Source organism: Phyllobates terribilis, unplaced genomic scaffold, assembly GCF_046119375.1.
Source record: "Phyllobates terribilis strain yellow unplaced genomic scaffold, ASM4611937v1 Scaffold_1__5_contigs__length_1240528914, whole genome shotgun sequence".
NCBI classification, from domain to species: domain Eukaryota; kingdom Metazoa; phylum Chordata; class Amphibia; order Anura; family Dendrobatidae; genus Phyllobates; species Phyllobates terribilis.
The window spans coordinates 23,106,042-23,131,674 of NW_027362761.1; the positions used below are offsets into that span (position 1 = coordinate 23,106,042).

The window sequence follows — 25,633 nt, forward strand, 5'->3', positions numbered from 1 at the left end:
TTTGTGTACTGGGAGCTGTCCTCCAGATGCACACAGCACTCTATCACTCTTTGTGTACTGGGAGCTGTCCTTCAGCTGCACACAGCACTCTATCCCTTTTTGTGTACTGGGAGCTGTCCTTCAGCTGCACACAGCAATCTATCCCTTTTTGTGTACTGGCAGCTCTCCTTCAGCAGCACACAGCACTCTATCCCTTTTTGTGTACTGGGAGCTCTCCTTCAGCTGCACACAGCACTCTATCCCTTTTTGTGTACTGGGAGCTGTCCTTCAGCTGCACACAGCACTCTATCCCTTTTTGTGCACTGGGAGCTCTCCTTCAGCTGCACACAGCACTCTATCCCTTTTTGTGTATTGGGAGCTCTCCTTCAGCTGCACACAGCACTCTATCCCTTTTTGTGTACTGGGAGCTCTGCTTCAGCTGCAGACAGCACTCTATCCCTTTTTGTGTACTGGGAGCTGTCCTTCAGCTGCACACAGCACTCTATCCCTTTTTGTGTACTGGGCGCTGTCCTTCAGCTGCACACAGCACTCTATCCCTCTTTGTGTACTGGGAGCTGTCCTTCAGCTGCACACAGCACTCTATCCCTCTTTGTGTACTGGGAGCTGTCCTTCAGCTGCACACAGCACTCTATCCCTCTTTGTGTACTGGGAGCTGTCCTTCAGCTGCACACAGCACTCTATGTCTTTTTGTGTACTGGGAGCTCTCCTTCAGCTGCACACAGCACTCTATCCCTCTTTGTGTACTGGGAGCTGTCCTTCAGCTGCACTCAGCACTCTATCCCTTTTTGTGTACTGGGAGCTGTCCTTCAGCTGCACACAGCACTCTATCCCTCTTTGTGTACTGGGAGCTGTCCTTCAGCTGCACACAGCACTCTATCCCTCTTTGTCTACTGGGAGCTGTCCTTCAGCTGCACACAGCACTCTATCCCTCTTTGTGTACTGGGAGCTGTCCTTCAGCTGCACACAGCACTCTATCCCTCTTTGTGTACTGGGAGCTGTCCTTCAGCTGCACACAGCACTCTATCCCTCTTTGTGTACTGGGAGCTGTCCTTCAGCTGCACACAGCACTCTATCCCTCTTTGTGTACTGGGAGCTCTCCTTCAGCTGCACACAGCACTCTATCCCTCTTTGTGTACTGGGAGCTGTCCTTCAGCAGCACACAGCACTCTATCCCTCTTTGTGTACTGGGAGCTGTCCTTCAGCTGCAAACAACACTCTATCCCTCTTTGTGTACTGAGAGCTGTCCTTCATCAGCACACAGCACTCTATCCCTTTTTGTGTACTGGGAGCTGTCCTTCAGCTGCACACAGCACTCTATCCCTCTTTGTGTACTGGGAGCTGTCCTTCAGCTGCACACAGCACTCTATCCCTCTTTGTGTACTGGGAGCTGTCCTTCAGCTGCACACAGCACTCTATCCCTCTTTGTGTACTGGGAGCTGTCCTTCAGCTGCACACAGCACTCTATCCCTCTTTGTGTACTGGGAGCTGTCCTTCAGCTGCACACAGCACTCTATCCCTCTTTGTGTACTGGGAGCTCTCCTTCAGCTGCACACAGCACTCTATCCCTCTTTGTGTACTGGGAGCTGTCCTTCAGCAGCACACAGCACTCTATCCCTCTTTGTGTACTGGGAGCTGTCCTTCAGCTGCAAACAACACTCTATCCCTCTTTGTGTACTGAGAGCTGTCCTTCATCAGCACACAGCGCTCTATCCCTTTTTGTGTACTGGGAGCTGTCCTTCAGCTGCACACAGCACTCTATCCCTCTTTGTGTACTGGGAGCTGTCCTTCAGCTGCACACAGCACTCTATCCCTCTTTGTGTACTGGGAGCTGTCCTTCAGCTGCACACAGCACTCTATCCCTCTTTGTGTACTGGGAGCTGTCCTTCAGCTGCACACAGCACTCTATCCCTCTTTGTGTACTGGGAGCTGTCCTTCAGCTGCACACAGCACTCTATCCCTCTTTTTGTACTGGGAGCTGTCCTTCAGCTGCACACAGCACTCTATCCCTCTTTGTGTATTGAGAGCTGTCCTTCATCAGCACATAGCACTCTATCCCTCTTTGTGTACTTGGAGCTGTCCTTCAGCTGCACACAGCACTCTATCCCTCTTTGTGTACTGGGAGCTCTCCTTCAGCTGCACACAGCACTCTATCCCTCTTTGTGTACTGGGAGCTGTCCTTCAGCTGCACACAGCACTCTATCCCTCTTTGTGTACTGGGAGCTGTCCTCCAGCTGCACATAGCACTCTATCACTCTTTGTGTACTGGGAGCTGTCCTTCAGCTGCACACAGCACTCTATCCCTTTTTGTGTACTGGGAGCTGTCCTTCAGCTGCACACAGCAATCTATCCCTTTTTGTGTACTGGCAGCTCTCCTTCAGCTGCACACAGCACGCTATCCCTTTTTGTGTACTGGGAGCTCTCCTTCAGCTGCACACAGCACTCTATCCCTTTTTGTGTACTGGGAGCTCTCCTTCAGCTGCACACAGCACTCTATCCCTTTTTGTGTATTGGGAGCTCTCCTTCAGCTGCACACAGCACTCTATCCCTTTTTGTGTACTGGGAGCTGTCCTTCAGCTGCACACAGCACTCTATCCCTTTTTGTGTACTGGGAGCTGTCCTTCAGCTGCACACAGCACTCTATCCCTTTTTGTGTACTTTGAGCTGTCCTTCAGCCGCACACAGCACTCTATCCCTTTTTGTGTACTGGGAGCTGTCCTTCAGCTGCACACAGCACTCTATCCCTTTTTGTGTACTGGGAGCTGTCTTTCAGCAGTACACAGCACTCTATCCCTTTTTGTGTACTGGGAGCTCTCTTTCAGCTGCAAACAGCACTCTATCCCTTTTTGTGTACTGGGAGCTGTCCTTCAGCAGTACACAGCACTCTATCCCTTTTTGTGTACTGGGAGCTCTCCTTCATCTGCACACAGCACTCTATCCCTTTTTGTGTACTGGGAGCTGTCCTTCAGCTGCACACAGCACTCTATCCCTCTTTGTGTACTGGGAGCTGTCCTTCAGCTGCACACAGCACTCTATCCCTCTTTGTGTACTGGGAGCTGTCCTTCAGCTGCACACAGCACTATATCCATCTTTGTGTACTAGGAGCTGTCCTTCAGCTGCACACAGCAATCTATCCCTCTTTGTGTACTGGGAGCTGTCCTTCAGCTGCACACAGCACTCTATCCCTCTTTGTGTACTGGGAGCTGTCCTTCAGCTGCACACAGCACTCTATCCCTCTTTGTGTACTGGGAGCTGTCCTTCAGCTGCACACAGCACTCTATCCCTCTTTGTGTACTGGGAGCTCTCCTTCAGCTGCACACAGCACTCTATCCCTCTTTGTGTACTGGGAGCTGTCCTTCAGCAGCACACAGCACTCTATCCCTCTTTGTGTACTGGGAGCTGTCCTTCAGCTGCACACAGCACTCTATCCCTCTTTGTGTACTGAGAGCTGTCCTTCATCAGCACACAGCACTCTATCCCTTTTTGTGTACTGGGAGCTGTCCTTCAGCTGCACACAGCACTCTATCCCTCTTTGTGTACTGGGAGCTCTCCTTCAGCTGCACACAGCACTCTATCCCTTTTTGTGTACTTGGAGCTGTCCTTCAGCAGCACACAGCACTCTATCCCTCTTTGTGTACTGGGAGCTGTCCTTCAGCTGCACACAGCACTCTATCCCTCTTTGTGTACTGAGAGCTGTCCTTCATCAGCACACAGCACTCTATCCCTTTTTGTGTACTGGGAGCTGTCCTTCAGCTGCACACAGCACTCTATCCCTCTTTGTGTACTGGGAGCTCTCCTTCAGCTGCACACAGCACTCTATCCCTCTTTGTGTACTGGGAGCTGTCCTTCAGCAGCACACAGCACTCTATCCCTCTTTGTGTACTGGGAGCTGTCCTTCAGCTGCACACAGCACTCTATCCCTCTTTGTGTACTGAGAGCTGTCCTTCATCAGTACACAGCACTCTATTCCTCTTTGTGTACTGGGAGCTGTCCTTCAGCTGCACACAGCACTCTATCCCTCTTTGTGTACTGGTAGCTCTCCTTCAGCTGCACACAGCACTCTATCCCTCTTTGTGTACTGGGAGCTGTCCTTCAGCTGCACACAGCACTCTATCCCTCTTTGTGTACTGGGAGCTGTCCTCCAGCTGCACACAGCACTCTATCACTCTTTGTGTACTGGGAGCTGTCCTTCAGCAGCACACAGCACTCTATCCCTCTTTGTGTACCGGGAGCTGTCCTTCATCAGCACACAGCACTCTATCCCTCTTTGTGTACTGGGAGCTGTCCTTCAGCTGCACACAGCACTGTATCCCTCTTTGTGTACTGGGAGCTGTCCTTCAGCTGCACACAGCACTCTATCCCTCTTTGTGTACTGGGAGCTCTCCTTCAGCTGCGCACAGCACTCTATCCCTTTTTGTGTACTGGGAGCTCTCCTTCATCTGCACACAGCACTCTATCCCTTTTTGTGTACTGGGAGCTCTCCTTCAGTTCCACACAGCACTCTATCCCTTTTTGTGTACTGGGAGCTGTCCTTCAACAGCACACAGCACTCTATTCCTTTTTGTGTACTGGGAGCTCTCCTTCAGCTGCACACAGCACTCTATCCCTTTTTGTGTACTGGGAGCGGTCCTTCAGCTGCACACAGCACTCTATCCCTCTTTGTGTACTGGGAGCTGTCCTTCAGCTGCACACAGCACTCTATCCCTCTTTGTGTACTGGGAGCTGTCCTTCAGCTGCACACAGCACTCTATCCCTCTTTGTGTACTGGGAGCTGTCCTTCAGCTGCACACAGCACTCTATCCCTCTTTGTGTACTGGGAGCTGTCCTTCAGCTGCACACAGCACTCTATCCCTCTTTGTGTACTGGGAGCTGTCCTTCAGCTGCACACAGCACTCTATCCCTTTTTGTGTACTGGGAGGTCTCCTTCAGCTGCACACAGCACTCTATCCCTTTTTGTGTACTGGGAGCTTTCCTTCAGCAGCACACAGCACTCTATCCCTTTTTGTGTACTGGGAGCTGTCCTTCAGCAGCACACAGCACTCTATCCCTCTTTGTGTACTGGGAGCTGTCCTTCAGCAGCACACAGCACTCTATCCCTTTTTGTGTACTGGGAGCTGTCCTTCAGCTGCACACAGCACTCTATCCCTCTTTGTGTACTGGGAGCTGTCCTTCAGCTGCACACAGCACTCTATCCCTCTTTGTGTACTGGGAGCTGTCCTTCAGCTGCACACAGCACTCTATCCCTCTTTGTGTACTGGGAGCTGTCCTTCAGCTGCACACAGCACTCTATCCCTCTTTGTGTACTGGGAGCTGTCCTTCAGCTGCACACAGCACTCTATCCCTCTTTGTGTACTGGGAGCTGTCCTTCAGCTGCACACAGCACTCTATCCCTCTTTGTGTACTGGGAGCTCTCCTTCAGCTGCACACAGCACTCTATCCCTCTCTGTGTACTGGGAGCTGTCCTTCAGCAGCACACAGCACTCTATCCCTCTTTGTTTACTGGGAGCTGTCCTTCAGCTGCACACAGCACTCTATCCCTCTTTTTGTACTGAGAGCTGTCCTTCATCAGCACACAGCACTCTATCCCTTTTTGTGTACTGGTAGCTGTCCTTCAGCTGCACACAGCACTCTATCCCTCTTTGTGTACTGGGAGCTCTCCTTCAGCTGCACACAGCACTCTATCCCTCTTTGTGTACTGGGAGCTGTCCTTCAGCTGCACACAGCACTCTATCCCTCTTTGTGTACTGGGAGCTCTCCTTCAGCTGCACACAGCACTCTATCCCTCTTTGTGTACTGGGAGCTGTCCTTCAGCTGCACACAGCACTGTATCCCTCTTTGTGTACTGGGAGCTGTCCTTCAGCTGCACACAGCACTCTATCCCTCTTTGTGTACTGGGAGCTCTCCTTCAGCTGCGCACAGCACTCTATCCCTTTTTGTGTACTGGGAGCTCTCCTTCATCTGCACACAGCACTCTATCCCTTTTTGTGTACTGGGAGCTCTCCTTCAGTTCCACACAGCACTCTATCCCTTTTTGTGTACTGGGAGCTGTCCTTCAACAGCACACAGCACTCTATTCCTTTTTGTGTACTGGGAGCTCTCCTTCAGCTGCACACAGCACTCTATCCCTTTTTGTGTACTGGGAGCTGTCCTTCAGCTGCACACAGCACTCTATCCCTCTTTGTGTACTGGGAGCTGTCCTTCAGCTGCACACAGCACTCTATCCCTCTTTGTGTACTGGGAGCTGTCCTTCAGCTGCACACAGCACTCTATCCCTCTTTGTGTACTGGGAGCTGTCCTTCAGCTGCACACAGCACTCTATCCCTCTTTGTGTACTGGGAGCTGTCCTTCAGCTGCACACAGCACTCTATCCCTCTTTGTGTACTGGGAGCTGTCCTTCAGCTGCACACAGCACTCTATCCCTTTTTGTGTACTGGGAGGTCTCCTTCAGCTGCACACAGCACTCTATCCCTTTTTGTGTACTGGGAGCTGTCCTTCAGCTGCACACAGCACTCTATCCCTCTTTGTGTACTGGGAGCTGTCCTTCAGCTGCACACAGCACTCTATCCCTCTTTGTGTACTGGGAGCTGTCCTTCAGCTGCACACAGCACTCTATCCCTCTTTGTGTACTGGGAGCTCTCCTTCAGCTGCACACAGCACTCTATCCCTCTCTGTGTACTGGGAGCTGTCCTTCAGCAGCACACAGCACTCTATCCCTCTTTGTTTACTGGGAGCTGTCCTTCAGCTGCACACAGCACTCTATCCCTCTTTTTGTACTGAGAGCTGTCCTTCATCAGCACACAGCACTCTATCCCTTTTTGTGTACTGGTAGCTGTCCTTCAGCTGCACACAGCACTCTATCCCTCTTTGTGTACTGGGAGCTCTCCTTCAGCTGCACACAGCACTCTATCCCTCTTTGTGTACTGGGAGCTGTCCTTCAGCTGCACACAGCACTCTATCCCTCTTTGTGTACTGGAAGCTCTCCTTCAGCTGCACACAGCACTCTATCCCTCTTTGTGTACTGGGAGCTGTCCTTCAGCAGCACACAGCACTCTATCCCTCTTTGTATACTGGGAGCTGTCCTTCAGCTGCACACAGCACTCTATCCCTCTTTGTGCACTGGGAGCTCTCCTTCAGCTGCACACAGCACTCTATCCCTCTTTGTGTACTGGGAGCTGTCCTTCAGCAGCACACAGCACTCTATCCCTCTTTGTGTACTGGGAGCTGTCCTTCAGCTGCACACAGCACTCTATCCCTCTTTGTGTACTGAGAGCTGTCCTTCATCAGCACACAGCACTCTATCCCTCTTTGTGTACTGGGAGCTGTCCTTCAGCTGCACACAGCACTCTATCCCTCTTTGTGTACTGGGAGCTTTCCTTCAGCTGCACACAGCACTCTATCCCTCTTTGTGTACTGGGAGCTCTCCTTCAGCTGCACACAGCACTCTATCCCTCTTTGTGTACTGGGAGCTGTCCTTCAGCAGCACACAGCACTCTATCCCTCTTTGTGTACTGGGAGCTCTCCTTCAGCTGCACACAGCACTCTATCCCTCTTTGTGTACTGGGAGCTGTCCTTCAGCAGCACACAGCACTCTATCCCTCTTTGTATACTGGGAGCTGTCCTTCAGCTGCACACAGCACTCTATCCCTCTTTGTGTACTGGGAGCTCTCCTTCAGCTGCACACAGCACTCTATCCCTCTTTGTGTACTGGGAGCTGTCCTTCAGCAGCACACAGCACTCTATCCCTCTTTGTGTACTGGGAGCTGTCCTTCAGCTGCACACAGCACTCTATCCCTCTTTGTGTACTGAGAGCTGTCCTTCATCAGTACACAGCACTCTATCCCTCTTTGTGTACTGGGAGCTCTCCTTCAGGTGCACACAGCACTCTATCCCTCTTTGTGTACTGGGAGCTCTCCTTCAGCAGCACACAGCACTCTATCCCTTTTTGTGTACTGGGAGCTGTCCTTCATCAGTACACAGCACTCTATCCCTCTTTGTGTCCTGGGAGCTGTCCTTCAGCTGCACACAGCACTCTATCCCTCTTTGTGTACTGGGAGCTCTCCTTCAGCTGCACACAGCACTCTATCCCTTTTTGTGTACTGGGAGCTGTCCTTCAGCTGCACACAGCACCTCATCCTCTGTGCGGGCACCATACAGCATCCAGTCTTAAGTACAGTATATGTGCTGGCATTGAACCTCGCTGTCAACAACACATACCAATCCATCCCAGTTTTCCTGTAGGTGCCAGATGATGTCTGTGCACCGCACCACATCTCTGCCTAGCTCTGTGCTCTGTAGCCTTTCTCAGTAGCCATTTACACCAGTATAACGCCAGGCTACAGCCTGCATGTGACTAGTATGAGCCGTCTATCAGCCCCGAGAGCTGCAAGTCTCTGCATACTGGAAGATTTCACATAGCAGCAGCAGCGTGCTGTATTACCTGCAGTATCTACTCTGCAGGACTGGGGGGTGTCTACCAAAACCTCACATGATACCCAAGTAGCAGACCGTAGCCAGCCAAAGCTTAGACCTCCCCACCCATGCCAGGCAGGCACGGCATGTCTGCAGCCAGGTCGCCCTTTGCAGCCTTGCCCGCAGGCTCTAGGCAGCCTGTGCTGGCCCTCTGACGCCTCTGTGAGCTGTGTTACCCGTTTGACTAGCGGGGGGAGGGAGGGCTGGAGAGAAGAGACATTGCAGCATTGACCAATCTACAAGACCAGGGTGGGCTCCTCGGCTGCGGCAGTGCGGCGAATGCCACGGAAACAACTTCTGCTCTGATTTCCTTGCCACATTCCCAGCAAAATGAGGCAACAGAAGAAGTGAATGTGATACAATTACCATCCCATGTCCTGGAAAATACCGTCTGGGCACTGCTATGCCAGAGAATTAACCCTATGTGGCTTGGTTTCCAGTTCGCAGCATGGGTAAGTGGGTGGATAACAGGGCATTGGAATGCAAGCTTTCTTGGAAGAAGGGGTTAACTTGTGTATGATTGATGTGCCACAGCCATTAGTGCAGGGCCTATGTAGCATAGGGGGGCACTGATTGTCCCATAGGGGTGTATGAACTTCCTATTTATGGACTAGGAATGATTGTGTGCCTGGGATCCAGCAGTCACTCCATTCTCTGCAGCCAGCTACTGGCTGTGTGTCCCTGGGCTGCATGTTGCTGTGTGCATGATGAAGACTTTAATTGGGAAAAGAATCTGACAAAAGAATGAAGTGCAGCAATGTAGAGTAAGAAAAGGGTCCTGAGTGGCAGATGGTCTAGTGGAGTGGAGGGTGGGCGGCAGGGAGAATACAGTAAGCTATAAGATGATGCCATTTCTGAGCCTGCATCAGAGTTGTAGAGCTCAGAGACATTACTGTGTGCCAATGCAGCTAATGCAGCGCAGGAATGATGCGTTTGCTGTTTGATCTGAACCTTGTCATTCTCTTTGATGCGGTTGCCTATGTCTGAACTTACTATGCTCATGTTTATCTCTATGGCTGTATGATATGCTGGTACATGTAGTGTTATCCATGGCCTTAGACTCCCATCATGACTTTTGTGAATGTAAATGCAAGTGTGTGGCCAATAGTGGGTTTACAGGTGCCCCAACTGCAGGGTTTCTATGTGTTTCTGCACTCCCTAGGGCAGTATGAGTAGACCACCCTTCCCACATTACCTAGAGGACATGCAGTCAGTAATCATAGCAGGATTTCAATGCTATTTGTGCCATCAGGGTCTTCACAACTTCTAGTTCATTGTGGAATCTCAGGTATTCTGTCTGCTTGATTATCCTGACAATGGTATACTCAGATGCAGGTCCTCTCTGCTTTGAAATCATTCATTTAACATTGAATATTCATTTACTGAGTTTTTATACTAATGGATTGACCAGTGTTACTTTCTTCAATCCTGTCCTGACACTTTTTTCCTTCTCCCTTGAGTGTTGCAGTCTGTTTTGTCCTATTTTGAGCCAATCTTTTGCCTGTCCTCATGCTAAGTCTATGAGACGTTTCATAGGATCCTATTTGGCAGATACGTTTGTGTGTACAGCATCGTATTGTATAGAAATGATGTCAAGATCCATTGGCGTTTTTTCTTTAATCTGCTGTGCCTCTTAGTATGCTACATAAGGAGACCCGAGAGAGGCTTTGATAATAATCATCTGGTGAAGGCAACATTGTATTATATGGAAATAAGGCATGCCTAACCTCAGAATGAATGTTTGGTGAGATCATACCAAAAGCAACTGCACCAACAACCACTATGAGGAAGAGGAGCAATCATCATGGAGCGTTTCATGTAAACAGTCCACAATATGACAGCCTGCTAGGATTATGATGGAGCACTACACGCTCGCTTTGTTACCTTAGAAATATAGTAAAGAATAAATACTTTCGTGTAAAAATCAAACCAATAGTAATTCTGGGCAACTGATATAGGTAGGAAACACAATGAAGTCTGACAATTCAGACACAGATTTTGAAATCTCAGTTCTGCCAAAAGATACTTTTGTCAAAATATTTTTCCAATATGTTATAATAATTACTAATAAAAAAAAATGGCTATATGCCAGATATACAACCAATAATCCAATAAGGTCCAAACTTAAAATGGAAATGTGAAAACACCATCAACAAAGCCATAAATGACGGCATGTTTTTTTTATTCATCAAGAATATTTTTCCTACCTTTCTACTTTCATACATGTGCGGTTATATCCAGATCTATTCAATATAATAACTTGGAAAATATGTACCACTTGGATTTCAAATGTATACATTTTAATTACCTAGCTGAAATATGTCATAATTAGGAACATACATTATGTGGCTAAAAGTAAGTGGCTGCAAATACAACACAACAATTGCTTGATACATATCTCAATCCAAAAGCAAGGTCCTTAGTTTAGGCTAACAACGACTTGCATTCAATCTCATGATCATAGATGAAGTTGGCTAATAAGGTTGTCCTTAATATTGGCTACCCCAAAGGTAGCTGGCCAAGTTCTTTCCCCTCAGAAAATGATTTTCTTTTTACGGCCTAGAGGTACAGTCATTGCAAAATAACAATCTTTTGTTTTCACAATGGTTGAAGAACACAACTTACTACATTGCCATTGTATATAGAATTTCAGCTTCAATTCACTATACTCAAGGGACTCAAATGAAATCTCCAAGCTTTATAGCCAAAACTACTCATTCAGCCCACAAATACTATTGTGGCATCTTGACTGCCAGATGGTGATTCATTATTGCAGAGCATGTTCTTCTAGCATGTCTTCTCAGCCATGACAACCCTGCTGCCCGGCCATATCAGCTCAATCAATGAAGAGCCCAATGAAGAGCCCAACAAACAGTTCTAATGCTGATTGTGATATAGAGGCAATACCAAGGACAGAAAATTGTCACATGCTATGGGAGCTTGTGTGGACTATCGTTTTCTGACATTTTTTTCTAGAAGATTCAACTTCGTAATTACAGCAGATTTTGCATTATGCCTCTTATTATTTCATGATTATCACACTGAATATTTCTAATGTTAAAATTAATTGAAATATTAGACAAATACAGAACCAAAAAAAGCAAAGAATACATAGACATCCTTATGAACACTGCGAAAATATAACTTCCATAGCAACCTTATGAACTAATCACACTCATTTTGAGAGTGATAAAAGCTTATATTTACATATCTATATAAATGCACATATATACATATATATATATATATATATATATATATATATATATATATATATATAGTTAATGAAACGTATCATTTTATAAGTGGTTACTAACATATTTCTACTGTTCCAGAAATCCTTTGAACCACAGTGAGAGATTTTAGAAAGTTTTAACGGAAAGTGCATAATTTTATGAGATAGTGGAACTGTACAAATCAAGTTAATCAAAAGTCTACAAATACAAAATTATAAATATAGCACTAATAATTTGTCCACGTCATACTTCACACCTTTTCTATTCCAAAATAATGTATTAATTAATTTACTGAATTTGAAAACTTCTAATAGTCACTTGTAGTCCTCTTTTGTAGAACAATTTCCACCAAAATTTGGGTGCAGTTTGCCAGTATTCTCAATGGTATGTTACACCCAGAAAATCACAGAACATCTAAATTACTAAATGTCTATGTATCTGGAGTAAGAAAAAGACTGTGAAAAACAGAATTAAACAGTAACAAGGAAAAAAAACAGTACTTATATTCCTAAGTCATTTGGGATAATTTCCTATGGAAGTTCAATCATGGAACTCTTTGCACATAGTTACTACATCATATCAACAGTTGGTGAAGATATTTGTGGTAGTAAAATGGTGCGAGGGTGCTTTAGTGCCCTAGGTCCCAGATAAGGAACAATTCTATATCTGAACAAAAATAAATTTACATTTTTCACCAAACATTTCAAAAACTTCAATGAAGATGAAAAAAATAAAATCAATATTTAATTTACAAAAAATGACTAATGTGAAATGTAATGCTGCAAAGAAGAATGGGCTAATATGAAAGGTTGAAATTAAGTTATTTGACATCTTTGGCTTGGACTACTGCTACTAATAATGGTACAACTAGTTTTCACGTTTAAGGGGGTGGTTACTTTTTAGCGTGATTGATAGTGCTATTGGGTATTTGTTCCTGAAGTCATTACAAAATCTGTGTTTAAGTTTCTAACATTACTCATTGCTTTTCAATAATGTAAGACTAGCCTCATTGATGGTGGGATCCAGTTATTGTGGGCCGCATGCATCCCAGATTCAGCAGTGCAGCCCTATTTTCACATTTTCCCATCACTACAGAAAATGGGGAGAGGTTGCTGCACTCGGCAGCTCCAATAAGAGATACCTACCATTGTAGGATACTCATTTCTGGACATATATTTTTAAATGTCACTTTGCACTTAATAGGCACCGAGGCATTTTTGCTCTGTGGGTTTTGGAGCAACACAGGCCTCGTTTATCCTTCTTTTCCCTGATGACATCTGATTATTGAGAGAGAAACGCATTCGGGGGGATTTTTTTCTGGGGTTAATATTATAAGAGCTATATTTGGGTACTACCCTTGGTAGGGCGGTAGCATAAACATGGGGCACAACAGGGTAGATAGATGTGATAATTGATCTCGGCTACCTGTCGAACCATATGGAACCTGACATCGCTACGGCTCAAATGGATGAGATCTACTCTTTTTATGCGCTATGGCACCTTCCATTTAATTTGTCCTTAATTCACATGCTACAGGAGGGAAACGCAAAGAAACCTAAACAGACGATCCAAAAAAGTCCATTGAGGTATCTAGAAAGATAGAAAACTTTATTAATAAAATTTGTATAAACAGGTGGGAGAATACAAGAACACACGTGCAATCTGACCAAGTGTGCAAAGGAAGCACAGGGTAGGAGCAAAGATATATAATATGAGAGCATCAAACAACCTTTATAGACATCAATGCCATATGTAAATAGGTAAACCTGCAGTGAACGCCAGGAGTGTGAGTCTCAAATATCCATGTGCATCTAAGTAAAGGTAATATACCATATAACAAAATCCAATAGTGAGACCACAAGTGATTACCTGGGGCATATGCCGGCCACTGCAGGGACTCCAACTTGTTGTGCGTCCACCTCGATGTGCATTTCAGCACAAGCCTTTGTCAAGGGGCCCCTATTTTTGCTCCTACCCTGTGCGTCCTTTGCACACTTGGTCACATTGCATGCGTTCTTGTATTCCCCCACCTGTTTGTACAATTTTTATTAATAAAGTTTTCTAGATTTCTAAATACCTCAGTGGACATTTTTGGATCGTCTGTTTAGGCTTCTTTGCCTCTCTCTCCTGCATCATGTATATGATGATCTGTCCCTATTTTAGTCCTATTGTAAGCAGTAATCAGTAATATGGATAATATTAATATACAGGTGCATCTCACTAAATTAGAATATCATCAAAAAGTTAATTTATTCAATCCAAAAAGTGAAACTCATATATTATATAGAGTCATTGCAGAGTGATCTATTTCAAGTGTTTTATTTCTGTTAATGCTGATGATTATGGATTACAGCTAATGAAAAGACAAATGTCATTAACTCAGTAAATTAGAATAATTAACAAAAAACACCTGCAAAGGCTTCCTAAGCATTTAGAAATGTCCCTTAGTCTGTTTCAGTAGGCTCCAGAATCATGGGGAAGACTACTGACTTGACAGATGTCCAGAAGGCAGTCATTGATACTAAGTAAATGCAAAGTAAATTTTGCATTTCATTTGGAAATCAAGGTCTCCGAGTCTGGAGGAAGAGTGGAGAGGCCACAATCCAAGCTGCTTGAGATCTAGTGTGAAGTTTCCACAATCAGTGATGGTTTGAGGAGCCATGTCATCTGCTGGTGTAGGTCCACTGTGTTTTATCAAGACCAAAGTCAGCACAGCCGTCTACCAGGAAAATTTAGAGCACTTCATGCTTCCCTCTGCCGACAAGCTTTTAGGAGATGGAAATTTCATTCTCCAGTAGGACTTGGCACCTGCCCACACTGCCAAAAGTACCAATACCTGGTGTAAAAACAACAGTATCACTGTGCTTGATTGGCCAGCAAACTCACCTGACCTTAACCCCATAGAGAATCTATGGGGTATTGTCAAGAGGAACATGAGACACCAGACCCAACAATGCAGATGAGCTGAAGGCTGCTATCAAAGCAACCTGGGCTTCCATAACACCTCAGCAGTGCCACAGGCTGATCGCCTTCAAGCCACGCCGCATTGATGCAAAAGGAGCCCCCACCAAGTATTGAGTGCATTTACTGAACATACATTTCAGTAGGCCAACATTTCGGATTTTAAAAACATTTTTCAAGCTGTTATAAAGTATTCTAATTTACTGAGATAATGACTTTTGTGCTTTCATTGGCTGTAAGCCATAATCATCAACATTAACAGAAATAAACACTTGAAATAGATCACTCTGTTTGTAATGACTGTATATAATATATGAGTTTCACTTTTTGTATTGAAGAACTGAAATAAATTAACTTTTTGATGATATTCTAATATAGTGAGATGCACCTGTATATACTTCTGTACCTTTTATACTGCTTTTTTCTGTGAGTAATTCTCATTAATCCACATGCTACCTACCAACATAGGTCTATCATCTACTAATGTATTGATATAGACATCATTCGTTGGTTATTGTTGTTGTTGTCTGGTTCCTGGGTTTTATGACAATTATTAAAAGTTATGTTTTAGAGAGTCTTTCTGCGCTACTAAAACTTGGACAGAGTAAGGCTATGTGCCCACGGTGCAGAAATGCTTCGGATTTTTCCTGAGCGTTTCTGCATCTCCCCTGGCAGAAAAAACGCATGCGGATTGTACATGCGTTTTTCCTGCCAGGGACATGCGGATGTGAAGCGTTTTTCACATGCATTTCCGCATTTTCTGCATTTCTGTGTGCCCACGATGTGTTTTTTAAGCGCTTCCGCAGCGGCAAAAACGCTGCAGAAACGCTTAAAAAACGCATGGTAGAAGGCCTGCCATGTTCCCCAATGATAATCCGCATGTGCTGTGCACATGCTGCGGTAATTTCCGCTGCGGATTATCATTGCGGAAAAAAACGCAGCACTACCAATTATTTTGCGGAAGTGCTGCGTTTTCGCCGCCATTGACTTGCATTAAAACGCATGGATTACACATTACTGTATATGTAGATGCGCATTCCATGCGTTCCAATGTGCGGATGGTACCCAGGTCTAGAGGAGAGGAGACTCTCCTCCGGACCTGGGTACCATAGAAAACTGTAAAAAAAAAAAAAAAAAAGAATAAAATAAAAAATAAATATATACTTACCTTCTGACGGCCACCGATGCGCTCCTCCTCTCATGCCGGCAGTTCGCGATGGACTGAAGGACCTGCACTGACGTCATAGTCATGTGGCGGGTCACGAGACCGCTGACGTCGGCAGGTCCTTCAGTGTAGCATGATCTGCCGGCAGCCGGGACGGTGAAGCAAGACTGCGGGGGCCATCGGAAGGTAAGTATAGATTTATTTTTTATTTTTTGACATTCTCTTGGTCACACTATATAAATCCATGCCGGTTGTGACCAAGTTGTCAAGCACTTTCTAAGTGATGCTAAAATCGCTTGGAAAGCGCTTGACAACCCGCATGCGGAAATGGATGTGAAGAACGCTTCATATCAGCAAGTCCCTGGCAGGAAAACGCATGTACAATCCGCATGTACAATCCACATGTACAATCCGCATCTACAATCCGCATGTGTTTTTTCTGCCAGGGAGATGCAGAAACGCTCAGGAAAAAGTCCTGAGCATTTCTGCATCGTGGGCACATAGCCTAACATCAATCTGGGCTTTTGTACCTACCTATAGAAAAGAGGTCACTCACATCAGGGCCATTACAGACAAATATCTACCTGTTTTTGTTAGGATAAGTTACTGTATGATGTTGACATTTTAAAGCATGGTATCAGTTGTGGAAGAAGATTAGCTATGGGTATATACGGTATCTGAAAGCATGCTTTAGGAGAGCTAAAAAGCAAATCAAACACTATTATCATATTGAGATTTTAACACTAGATCTTTGGGATTTTAAAATATAAACATTTGAATGTAATTTATTAACTGCAACACAGCCTGTGTGGTCTGTCTGGTTTAATCTGTAGAATGCAGTATGCCATGTACGTTATCAAAACATTTTACTGACAAAAACAGTGGATATTCTTATTTTCCAAGAAATGGTCAGACTCTCAGCAATTTGTTGGGGTCCAGGGTATAGTTGTAAAGAAGACATTAACATTGTGAGACCTATCGTACATTCAGTAATATTAGAAAACATCCCTTGTTGTGGGTAATCCTGTAGCCACATGGAAAAGGGATGAGCCTGCCCCACCACATAAACTGTAACACCACATCAAGGCCAGGGTCACATGAGTATGCAGTAGAGAAAATAAGTATTTGATACACTGCCGATGCATCCCCAAAGTATGATGTTTCCCCCACCATGCTTCACAGTTGGAACAGTGTTCTTGGGGTTGTACTCATCCTTCTTCCTCAAAACACGGCGAGTGGAGTTGGTACCAAAAAGTTCTATTTTGGTCTCTTCTGACCACATGACCTTCTCCCATGTCTTCTCTGGATCATCCAGATGGTCATGGGTGAACTTCAAACGGGTCTGGACATGTGCTGGCATGAGCAGGGAGACCTTGCGTGCCCTGCAGGATTTTAATCCTTGACAGCGGACAAGTTGGAGAACAAAATGTCTCCATCTTCTCCATTCTGTGAGTCCACGGTAATCGGACTGCACACAGATAACATCCAAGTGCAGTCCGATGTTTTACACGCACCCATAGACTTGAATAGGTGAGTGCCTTCCAATTTGCGGAGCCACCCTCCGCATGCTGTGATTTTAATTCTCATGCCGAATCGGCAAGAGAAAAAAATGCTGATCTGCACTGCCCCATAGTATAACATTGTTCCAAGTGCTATCCGATAAAACATCAGATAGCACTCGCACGATGTATACGCTCTTGTGAGCAAGCCCTAAAGCAAAGGCAACACAATATAAGTCATGGTCCACCCACCACACCCAACGAATCCAACAACTTCACATTTAACCTAGAGTAGTTGGTGACACTAAGGACTCATTCACATGCCAGTGATTTTTCATCAGTATTTGTATGTCAAAACCAGGAGTGAAACTTACAGTGAAAAACTATAATGGAAAGATTGACAACTGTTCTGTGTTTTGGAGACACTCCTGGTTTTGGCATACAATTACTGATGCGAAATAACACGTATGAATGAGGCCTAAATCTCAGGTATTTCAATGTGAGATGACCAATCCAAGTCAATACTATGATAAGAGCTAAGGTAAGGAACTTACTGAAATTGTGAGAACTGAGGTGCTGAAATTCGGAACATAGCAGGTCATGTGCAGACATTCAGTAGAGGAAGTTGATTCCTAAATGTGACAATATTTGTATATTTGTACATGAAGCTATTCAACATCATTTAAAGGGCTTATGATACATGAAAAATGTTCTCTGCTCAGTTCCAAAAACAGTTGCTCTTTGTCTGTGTCAATGTTTTATTGCATCTTACGCTGCATTCACACTTCCATGTGTCATGATGCAAGTATGGAACGTGATGTATGGACCACCCATGGATCTACTGACCCTAACTTTATAGCCTCATGAGTCATGAGGCATAGTATGAGGCTGTCGAGTTCGGATTAGGAAACCCATGACCAGGCTGTGCATTACTGTCCGTACTTGGACCGTGACACACGGATGTGTGCATGCAGCATTACTTTCATTCTATCAAATTATTGCATCTGAGTGTGCTGGAATACTTGAAGATAGACAAGAGTGGCGATGTTTCTGGGAAAAAAGGAGACCATATTTTTCAGATAATGTAATGTTTTTGGGTGGTTTTCCTGCCATTTTTTAGTTTTAATTTTCTAAATGTTACAGCTTACAATAAATGCGATCATAGTGTCATTTTTCTTCATGTTTATTGTGTTTTTTTTTGTTTGTTCTTTTTTGGTCAATGGCATTGTTCTTCAAAATGCAGCATATTCTTGCTGTGGCATTTTTTTCATACACTTACCCACAGGCTTTTCTATACAACTGACAAAACTCATTAACAAAAATGCATTTAAAAAGAAACACATGAAATTCATATAATATTTTACGGAAAGCACATGTATTAACTAAAATGGACATGTCAGGAGACCTGACAGACCCTTTTTCCACAGATCAAGACATACAGTCTATAATCTAGGAGGTGTAGTCACATTTTGCTGGTTGACATCAACAGCAGTCGACAAACTTGTCCTTGGACACAGCCGTATCAGCCAAACTATGCTCTTATTATATACTGGAACAGTTTGTTCTTCAGATTACTGTGAAATGTAATTAAGTTACTTTCTAGCATAAAAATTGCCAGAACAAAACCCTTATCTACACTCTACACATCCTTCCAAGACAAAGCTTTAATTGCGAGCTATGCCTGGTTTTCTTTCACCTCCCCATTCAGATGAGGCCTGGTTTGGCACATGGAGAGGTAAGGCATTAGTGATAGGGACCATTCATTTTAGGTACATCTTGACGTGGTTGGATGGCTTTTACGCTTTTTGATCAAAAAATGCTAACTAAGTATCTTACGTGTTTAATGTTCAAGGCATTATTGGAGTTCACATATTCATTAATCTCAGTGTGCTGACGCAACATTTATGTATATGTTTGTATATTTATGCAACTGTACATTAATTTAATACTAAAGTTGTGTGGACCCTTTTTTAATTAATTAATTAATATTATTATTATTTTATTTTATAGTACAACAATAGCAGGGCCACGGACTGCTCATGTTACCACTGGACCATGGTCTTATGAATCTTTTTGCTCAACTATAGTTTTCCACTAATGTGGTATTGATGATTTATCCTTGGGATAGTTCATTAATATTAGAGGGTCCAACAACCAGCACCCCAACCTATTAGATATTGTCACCTCAAGAGGCAGCCAGATTTATCAATGTAGAGATCCATCACACTGTTTGGTGACCACTGCCTGGTAATGCAATTTAGATCCTATTCAAACAATGCTGAAGCTTGTAACAGCTGATTGCTGCGGTAGCAGGTGTTAGACCACCACCGGTCTGATATTGAATACCTATCTTAAGTTTTGGTTATCAAAAACCAAGAAGTGAACCATCTCTTTGGGGTGTCAGGAGTATGGGTGATGCTACTGAATAAAAGGATCAGGTTCTAAGAAATATAATAAAATACAGGAAAATTAGCGAGATTAGGGAATGTGATAGACCTTGCAAAAAAGAAATGTTTTCAGTGCACCTCTTGATGTTGGAAAATAATTTCATTATCCAGGGTGTTGCATTCCAGAGAACTGGTGCAGCATGAGAAGAGCCTTGGAGAAAGAAGTAGGAAGTTCAGTGTAACATGCAATTTTACCAAAATTTATACTGCTCGTTTTGTGAAATGAAGCGTGGTAAAAAGCTTTAATAAATCAGTCATATAGTATGAACAAAAATATTGTATTTTCCATAAAAATAGCAGGTGGGTAACTAGCTTTATTGCACTGTTAATTAACCTTCGGAATGTGCGCTAGGTTGGTTCAAAATTGTAAAAAGTGATCTGATTTCCTGGTAAAAAAATTTCCACTACCCTTCTTTTTATGAATGAGTTCTGTTGCGTCTATTGTACATTATACACAGTAATTACATATTTTTGTATGACACATTTAAAACAGTGTTAGTGCCTAAGGCAACCTTTAGGATTCAAAATTCCATAGAGAAAGAAAACTTTCAAATATAAAATGCTAACTTTATTCAAAAATATAAAAAAACAAGGCTTCACTATATGTCCCTTCGTTGACACAGGGGTTTGATTCGGCCCCTCAAGGACTCTGTCTGCTGATGAACCCCCATATCGGCAGGGGGGAACGCATCGAGACTGGGATCTCGGTCTCTTGACTAAGACCCCACCTTTGGGATTTGCTCCTATTTGTGATGTCTTCAGAAGATCCACTAACTTACAAGCTAAGTACTCCCGAATATTTATATATTTGTCATTGTTGTATTTATCATTATTAGTATTCCAGGAGCCATATAAAGGGCTAATTATAGGTAGCCACCAGTGAGTGGGGGTGCCACATTGTATTTTAGAGTGCAAACCTCCAAGGTTAGGCAGGGAACAGTTGTTTAGGGCTTCAATAGGGCTTTAACAGGGTCTATATGACGCATTTTGTACATATACTATTTTTTTTGTGTGTCTATTGAATCAAATATCTTAACACTGTTCTGTCTATGCGACAAGCTATCTTCTCCTTCTATCATAGAGACTGGGTTCTTTTTGTGAATATTGGCTTTATGGTATTTTGTAGTACACTTATACCTTCATTTTGACAATCACTTTTCCTGTGGGCTTTATGCCTTTTTTAGATTTTGGAATAAAGTTAGCATTTTATGTTTAAAAGGCTTTTTTTTCTCTATGGAATTTTGATCATATGTACCCTATTTATTTGATATTTTCTTTTTACACAACCTTTAGGATTTTACATCTTTTTTCACTAAAATGTGATTATTTTGGCAATCAAGACCACTGAGATCCTTAACAGTTCAAAATTCTCCCTATTGCCCATCTTTATATACACATATATGAAGTTACTTGTCTACCCTAAATATTTATGTTTAGACCTGCCTGTCTTATGTTTTTATGCATTTAGGAAGGTATGATTTTCATTGCATTTATTGCATTCAAGTGACAATGCCAGTACCAAGTACAAGGAAGTATAAATGCATGAAAATATGCTTTCCATAGACTCACGACATATCATATCATAATTCCCTAATAAAAAGTACATGTAGCTATATATAAAAAAACCTTTGTGGGGTTTAGTTAATCTCTTGCAGTATTTTTTAACAGTTTTGGTTTAGGAAAAGTTCCAATTTTTCTTGCTCAAAATTTATGAAAATGTCACGTTGGCAGTTGATATATTTTAGCATCTTGAAATGTGCCCTGATTGACAGAGAAAATTCACCAACATTTTTAAATAAAAGTCACATTAATAAATATGTGTAAGTCCAGACCAAGCAGCAATGCCCACTTCAGTTTAATAAACTGACATGCATAGCATAATGGCTCTAAATTCTTGCACAGATGGTTAGAAAATATGTCCCACAAAAGATTAGACATTATTTTTGAGTAAGAAATAAAATACATTGATAGATGTGGACTTATGACTTTTTGTGTTTTAACTAAACATTTTTTCTACATAGCGTGGACTTTACGGATTCACCACAGTTATGCCATAATGTGACATAAATTCTTACAGAAATATACTCCAGCCCATAGCTGGTGTAGGTTATATTTTTTGGCACATGGACAGCCCTAAGATGCGCCAAATTAGTTAAGATGTGTGTGCTTCTTAAATCCACAGTAAACTTTTCCCACTTTTCTGTGCAAAAAATTTGTGACTTTTTTCATCCAAAAAATGGGGCAAGTCACTTTGCATGTGTGCAGCCAAATAGTGCCTTTGTGAACATCTCATTAATGTAAGATGCAATGGAGCAGTTCAAATTTAGTATAAATAATATAAAATCTGACCATCACCAACTCTGATATGTAACTGTATATAGATGACCATCCATCTGTGACACATTTATCTGTGTATCTCTTCTATAGGGGAACGCTGACCTACAGCCCATCAGTCATGATGGTCCAAGTGCATCCTTCAGACAGTCCAACCGTTTTTCGGACATAGCCATGAACAGCTGCAGATACAACGGGGGGATCCCAAGACCCCTCAGCAGCCTGAGCTCCTCTAGGAGGAACCTTCACGAGACGGATCCAGAAACACAGCCCCTTCAGACACTACACAGCCCAGGAATCGAAGTTGTAGTAAGCAAAAACGACCCCATTAAAGCATCTCACCGCAGTTTACAAGGAGGGGACGACAGTAGCCAAGGAGGTCACAAAGGCCAAAAGAAGAACCAAAACGTAGGCTACAAGCTGGGTCATCGAAGAGCCCTGTTTGAAAAGAGGAAAAGGCTCAGTGACTACGCTCTCATATTTGGGATGTTTGGCATAGTGGTCATGGTCACCGAAACAGAGCTGTCTTGGGGGGTCTACACAAAGGTAATACATGCTTTAAACATCTTTATACAACTGTTAAAACTAAAACTAAATGAATGCATAGGATTCATTATTACTGGTTAATTGAATTTTCATTTATGAAATATTGAATAACTTTTTGAAGACATTAGGGAATATTTATCAGTACTTTATAACTTTCAGACAATGCAAACTTAGTCTAGACATTCTTAAAAAATGCCAAATATATCATAGTGCTTAATGTTGTATGATAAATTTAGCTCATCTTTAGACTGTCTAATCTAAGTTGATACCAAGTATTAATTGGAATACTTTGATACTTTACAGCAGTTTTTGTACTGCACAGTGTTGCATGTTGATCCACATTATCAGCCTGTGCTGCAGCAAGGGGAGCTTAACCCAGTGAATACGGCTTTATTTATAATTTTATATTAGCTGCCTTTTAAGACATTTTTATTTAAATTGGAGAACTCCTCTAAATTTCTTACTACAACCAATTGCTGTGTCCATATTGTTGATAATGTTAGGTAGGTTTCAGAGTACAGAGATCACTTCCCTTTAATTCATAGAAAATCTATAAAAAATAAAAGTGGACTACTCTCAAATTATACCAACCTTAGAAAAAGTCCAGCAATGCAGAGATAATTCTATAAGACTTAAAGGGGTTGTCCGGGGACTTTTACATTGATACTCCATCATATCTGATCGATCGGGGTTCGACACCCAGCACCCTTGCCAATCAGCTATTCCCAGTGTCAGAATAGCTCAGTTATGGAGCTGCACTACACAGCGCCATCAACTCTTTAATGGCCACGGCTGGGTATTACACATTCACCCTCTATTCGAATCAGTAGGAAGCAGGAATTTCCAGACAGAATTCCCATGTTTGTAGTTGCCAGGCCTGAAGCTGTGTAACGACTGCAATCTGACAAGGGCAGGCATGTTCAGCTTAGAATGGCGGCTGACATTGGTCTGTCCCCTTGGAAGATGCACAAGTGACACGTACATCGGGATCAGAGAGCCTGCTGGGTTGGTACTTCCTATATATTACTGTATGCACTCGTAATTCTGAAAGAGGTTAATACACAAAGAAAATTACCACTGCGCAAAAAAACTTTTGAATACACACTCATTATTAACAAAAACTGTTTGAGAATGGACACTGAAAGAACAAGCTATTGATCATAATTGCGAGTGTTATTCCAGTTTGCCACCGCAAGCAGTATAATAAAATACACAATACCATTATGTGGATGTCAGTATAAATAATGTTATTTGATCACACCTCGCAGGGTTTGGATATCAACAATACTAAATCCGACGGCCTGTGACGTCACACTGCTTCTAGTGTACGGATACCTCCAGGGGCCGTACTTCCTTTACGCGTTTCAGAGATAAAGCAGTCTCCTTCATCAGAGGGTGGTATGAAGTCGTTGCTCTCTAATGTTTATATATCTTGTAGCTCCACTTCATTACAATATGTAGCTGCAGTGGTATACATAATTACAGCGATAATATATAATGCAAAATATCTCAAATATATTTTATTACACATCAATTAAAGTAATAACCTGCCAAATAGCTTACATTGGACCCATCTAGCAGATATACAAAAAAAGGAAAAAATATATAATAAATAAACAGAAAAAGATCTGATACCCAATGTTTGCATGTTTATTGGAAAGCAAACAGCTCCATATCATAATTTAGTCCGCTAGGAACCAAAGTGATCAAATTAAAAATCCACTTGGATTCAGTATGGGACATTAGATAATTCCCCCCTCCAATTCTTAGGAACATGTTCCAACCCCCAAAAAACAGCATTCTTGCAGGATTAGTTGTGTTTAATTAAAAAGTGATGAAACAAGGGGTGTTCTTTAAACCCCCATTTAATGTTATAAATTTGCTCCCTAATGCTTTCTGAAAGGGTTCGTTTGGTTCGGCCCACATACATCTTCCCACATGGGCAGATAATTGCATAGATAACCCCCTAGTTTGACATAAATACTGTATACTCATTAATAAGGAAGGTTTTAGTATTTCCTGTATTCATAATTTCATTAAAAGATTCTTGCAGTCATAACAATTGCCACACCTAAAGAACCTCTAGGTGTGTATAAAAGTTTTTTCACCTATACAATTGGTCATTTTTGTATTATTTTTATTTTTATTTTTCCTTCTATTGTTGTTTTGAACAGTTGGGGCTATGAGGTTTCCCAAATTCTGGGTGTTGCGAAAGACAAATTTGGGTTTATTTGGGATAAGTTCCCCTATTATGGGGTCTTGTTTTAATAAGGACCAAACTTTTTTTTTAAGCATCCTTAATCTCTCATGAGCCATTAGGCCCTATCACACAGGGATCTTCTTTAAATCCATTACACTTGTCCCCTATTATTACAGTGTCAAACAAATTGGAAGTCAATAATAATAATAATAACACAAAAAAAATCTAATAAATCTAATGGATTTAATAAATTCATCATTTTTGAAGGTTGTGATTCCATTTCCTCAGGGGAGATAACTGAGGACAACATATGGGAAACGTCCAATACCCATATCAGTTTAACTTTAGATGGGGATGTGACATCTACTAACAAGGGTATGGAACCGTATACCCCAATAAATACTTCCCTTCCAAATATACATCATTTTTTTTCCATTTTTTTTAACATCAGTGGCAAACAGGCCACTAAATGACAGGATAATATGGAAATTCATTTGGAGGATATTAGCTCTGAGAATGTTATAAATAAGAATAAGGATCAATACAAGAACCTCCCAACAAAAGGGAAGAAAATTAACAATGGGGGGAAGAACAATAATAGGAATGTTAAATTAAAGGGGTTTAATAATAATAAAAAAAAAAAAACAATACTAAGGAGTTTTTCAAGGTACCTCATGCAACTCTAAAAAATGAATTAAAAAAATAAATAATGGTTACAAAAAAAGGAGGAGGGGTGGAAGAAGTAGTGGTTGCACTAAGAAAGGAGAGAAAATCAATGA

General features: G+C 42.7%; 1 protein-coding gene across 2 annotated transcripts in view; it reads left to right on the top strand.

Moving 5' to 3' along the window:
- Nucleotides 1–8,478: 8,478 nt before the first annotated feature.
- Nucleotides 8,479–25,633, top strand: part of KCNN1 (potassium calcium-activated channel subfamily N member 1) — a 234,652-nt gene continuing 217,497 nt past the window's right edge. For both annotated transcript variants that reach the window (XM_073659206.1, XM_073659281.1), the window contains exons 1-2: nt 8,479–8,918; nt 22,202–22,654. In XM_073659206.1, the coding sequence (XP_073515307.1) occupies nt 8,889–8,918; nt 22,202–22,654 (483 nt within the window). In that variant the 5' untranslated portion in view covers nt 8,479–8,888. The remainder of the gene's footprint in view (nt 8,919–22,201; nt 22,655–25,633) is intronic.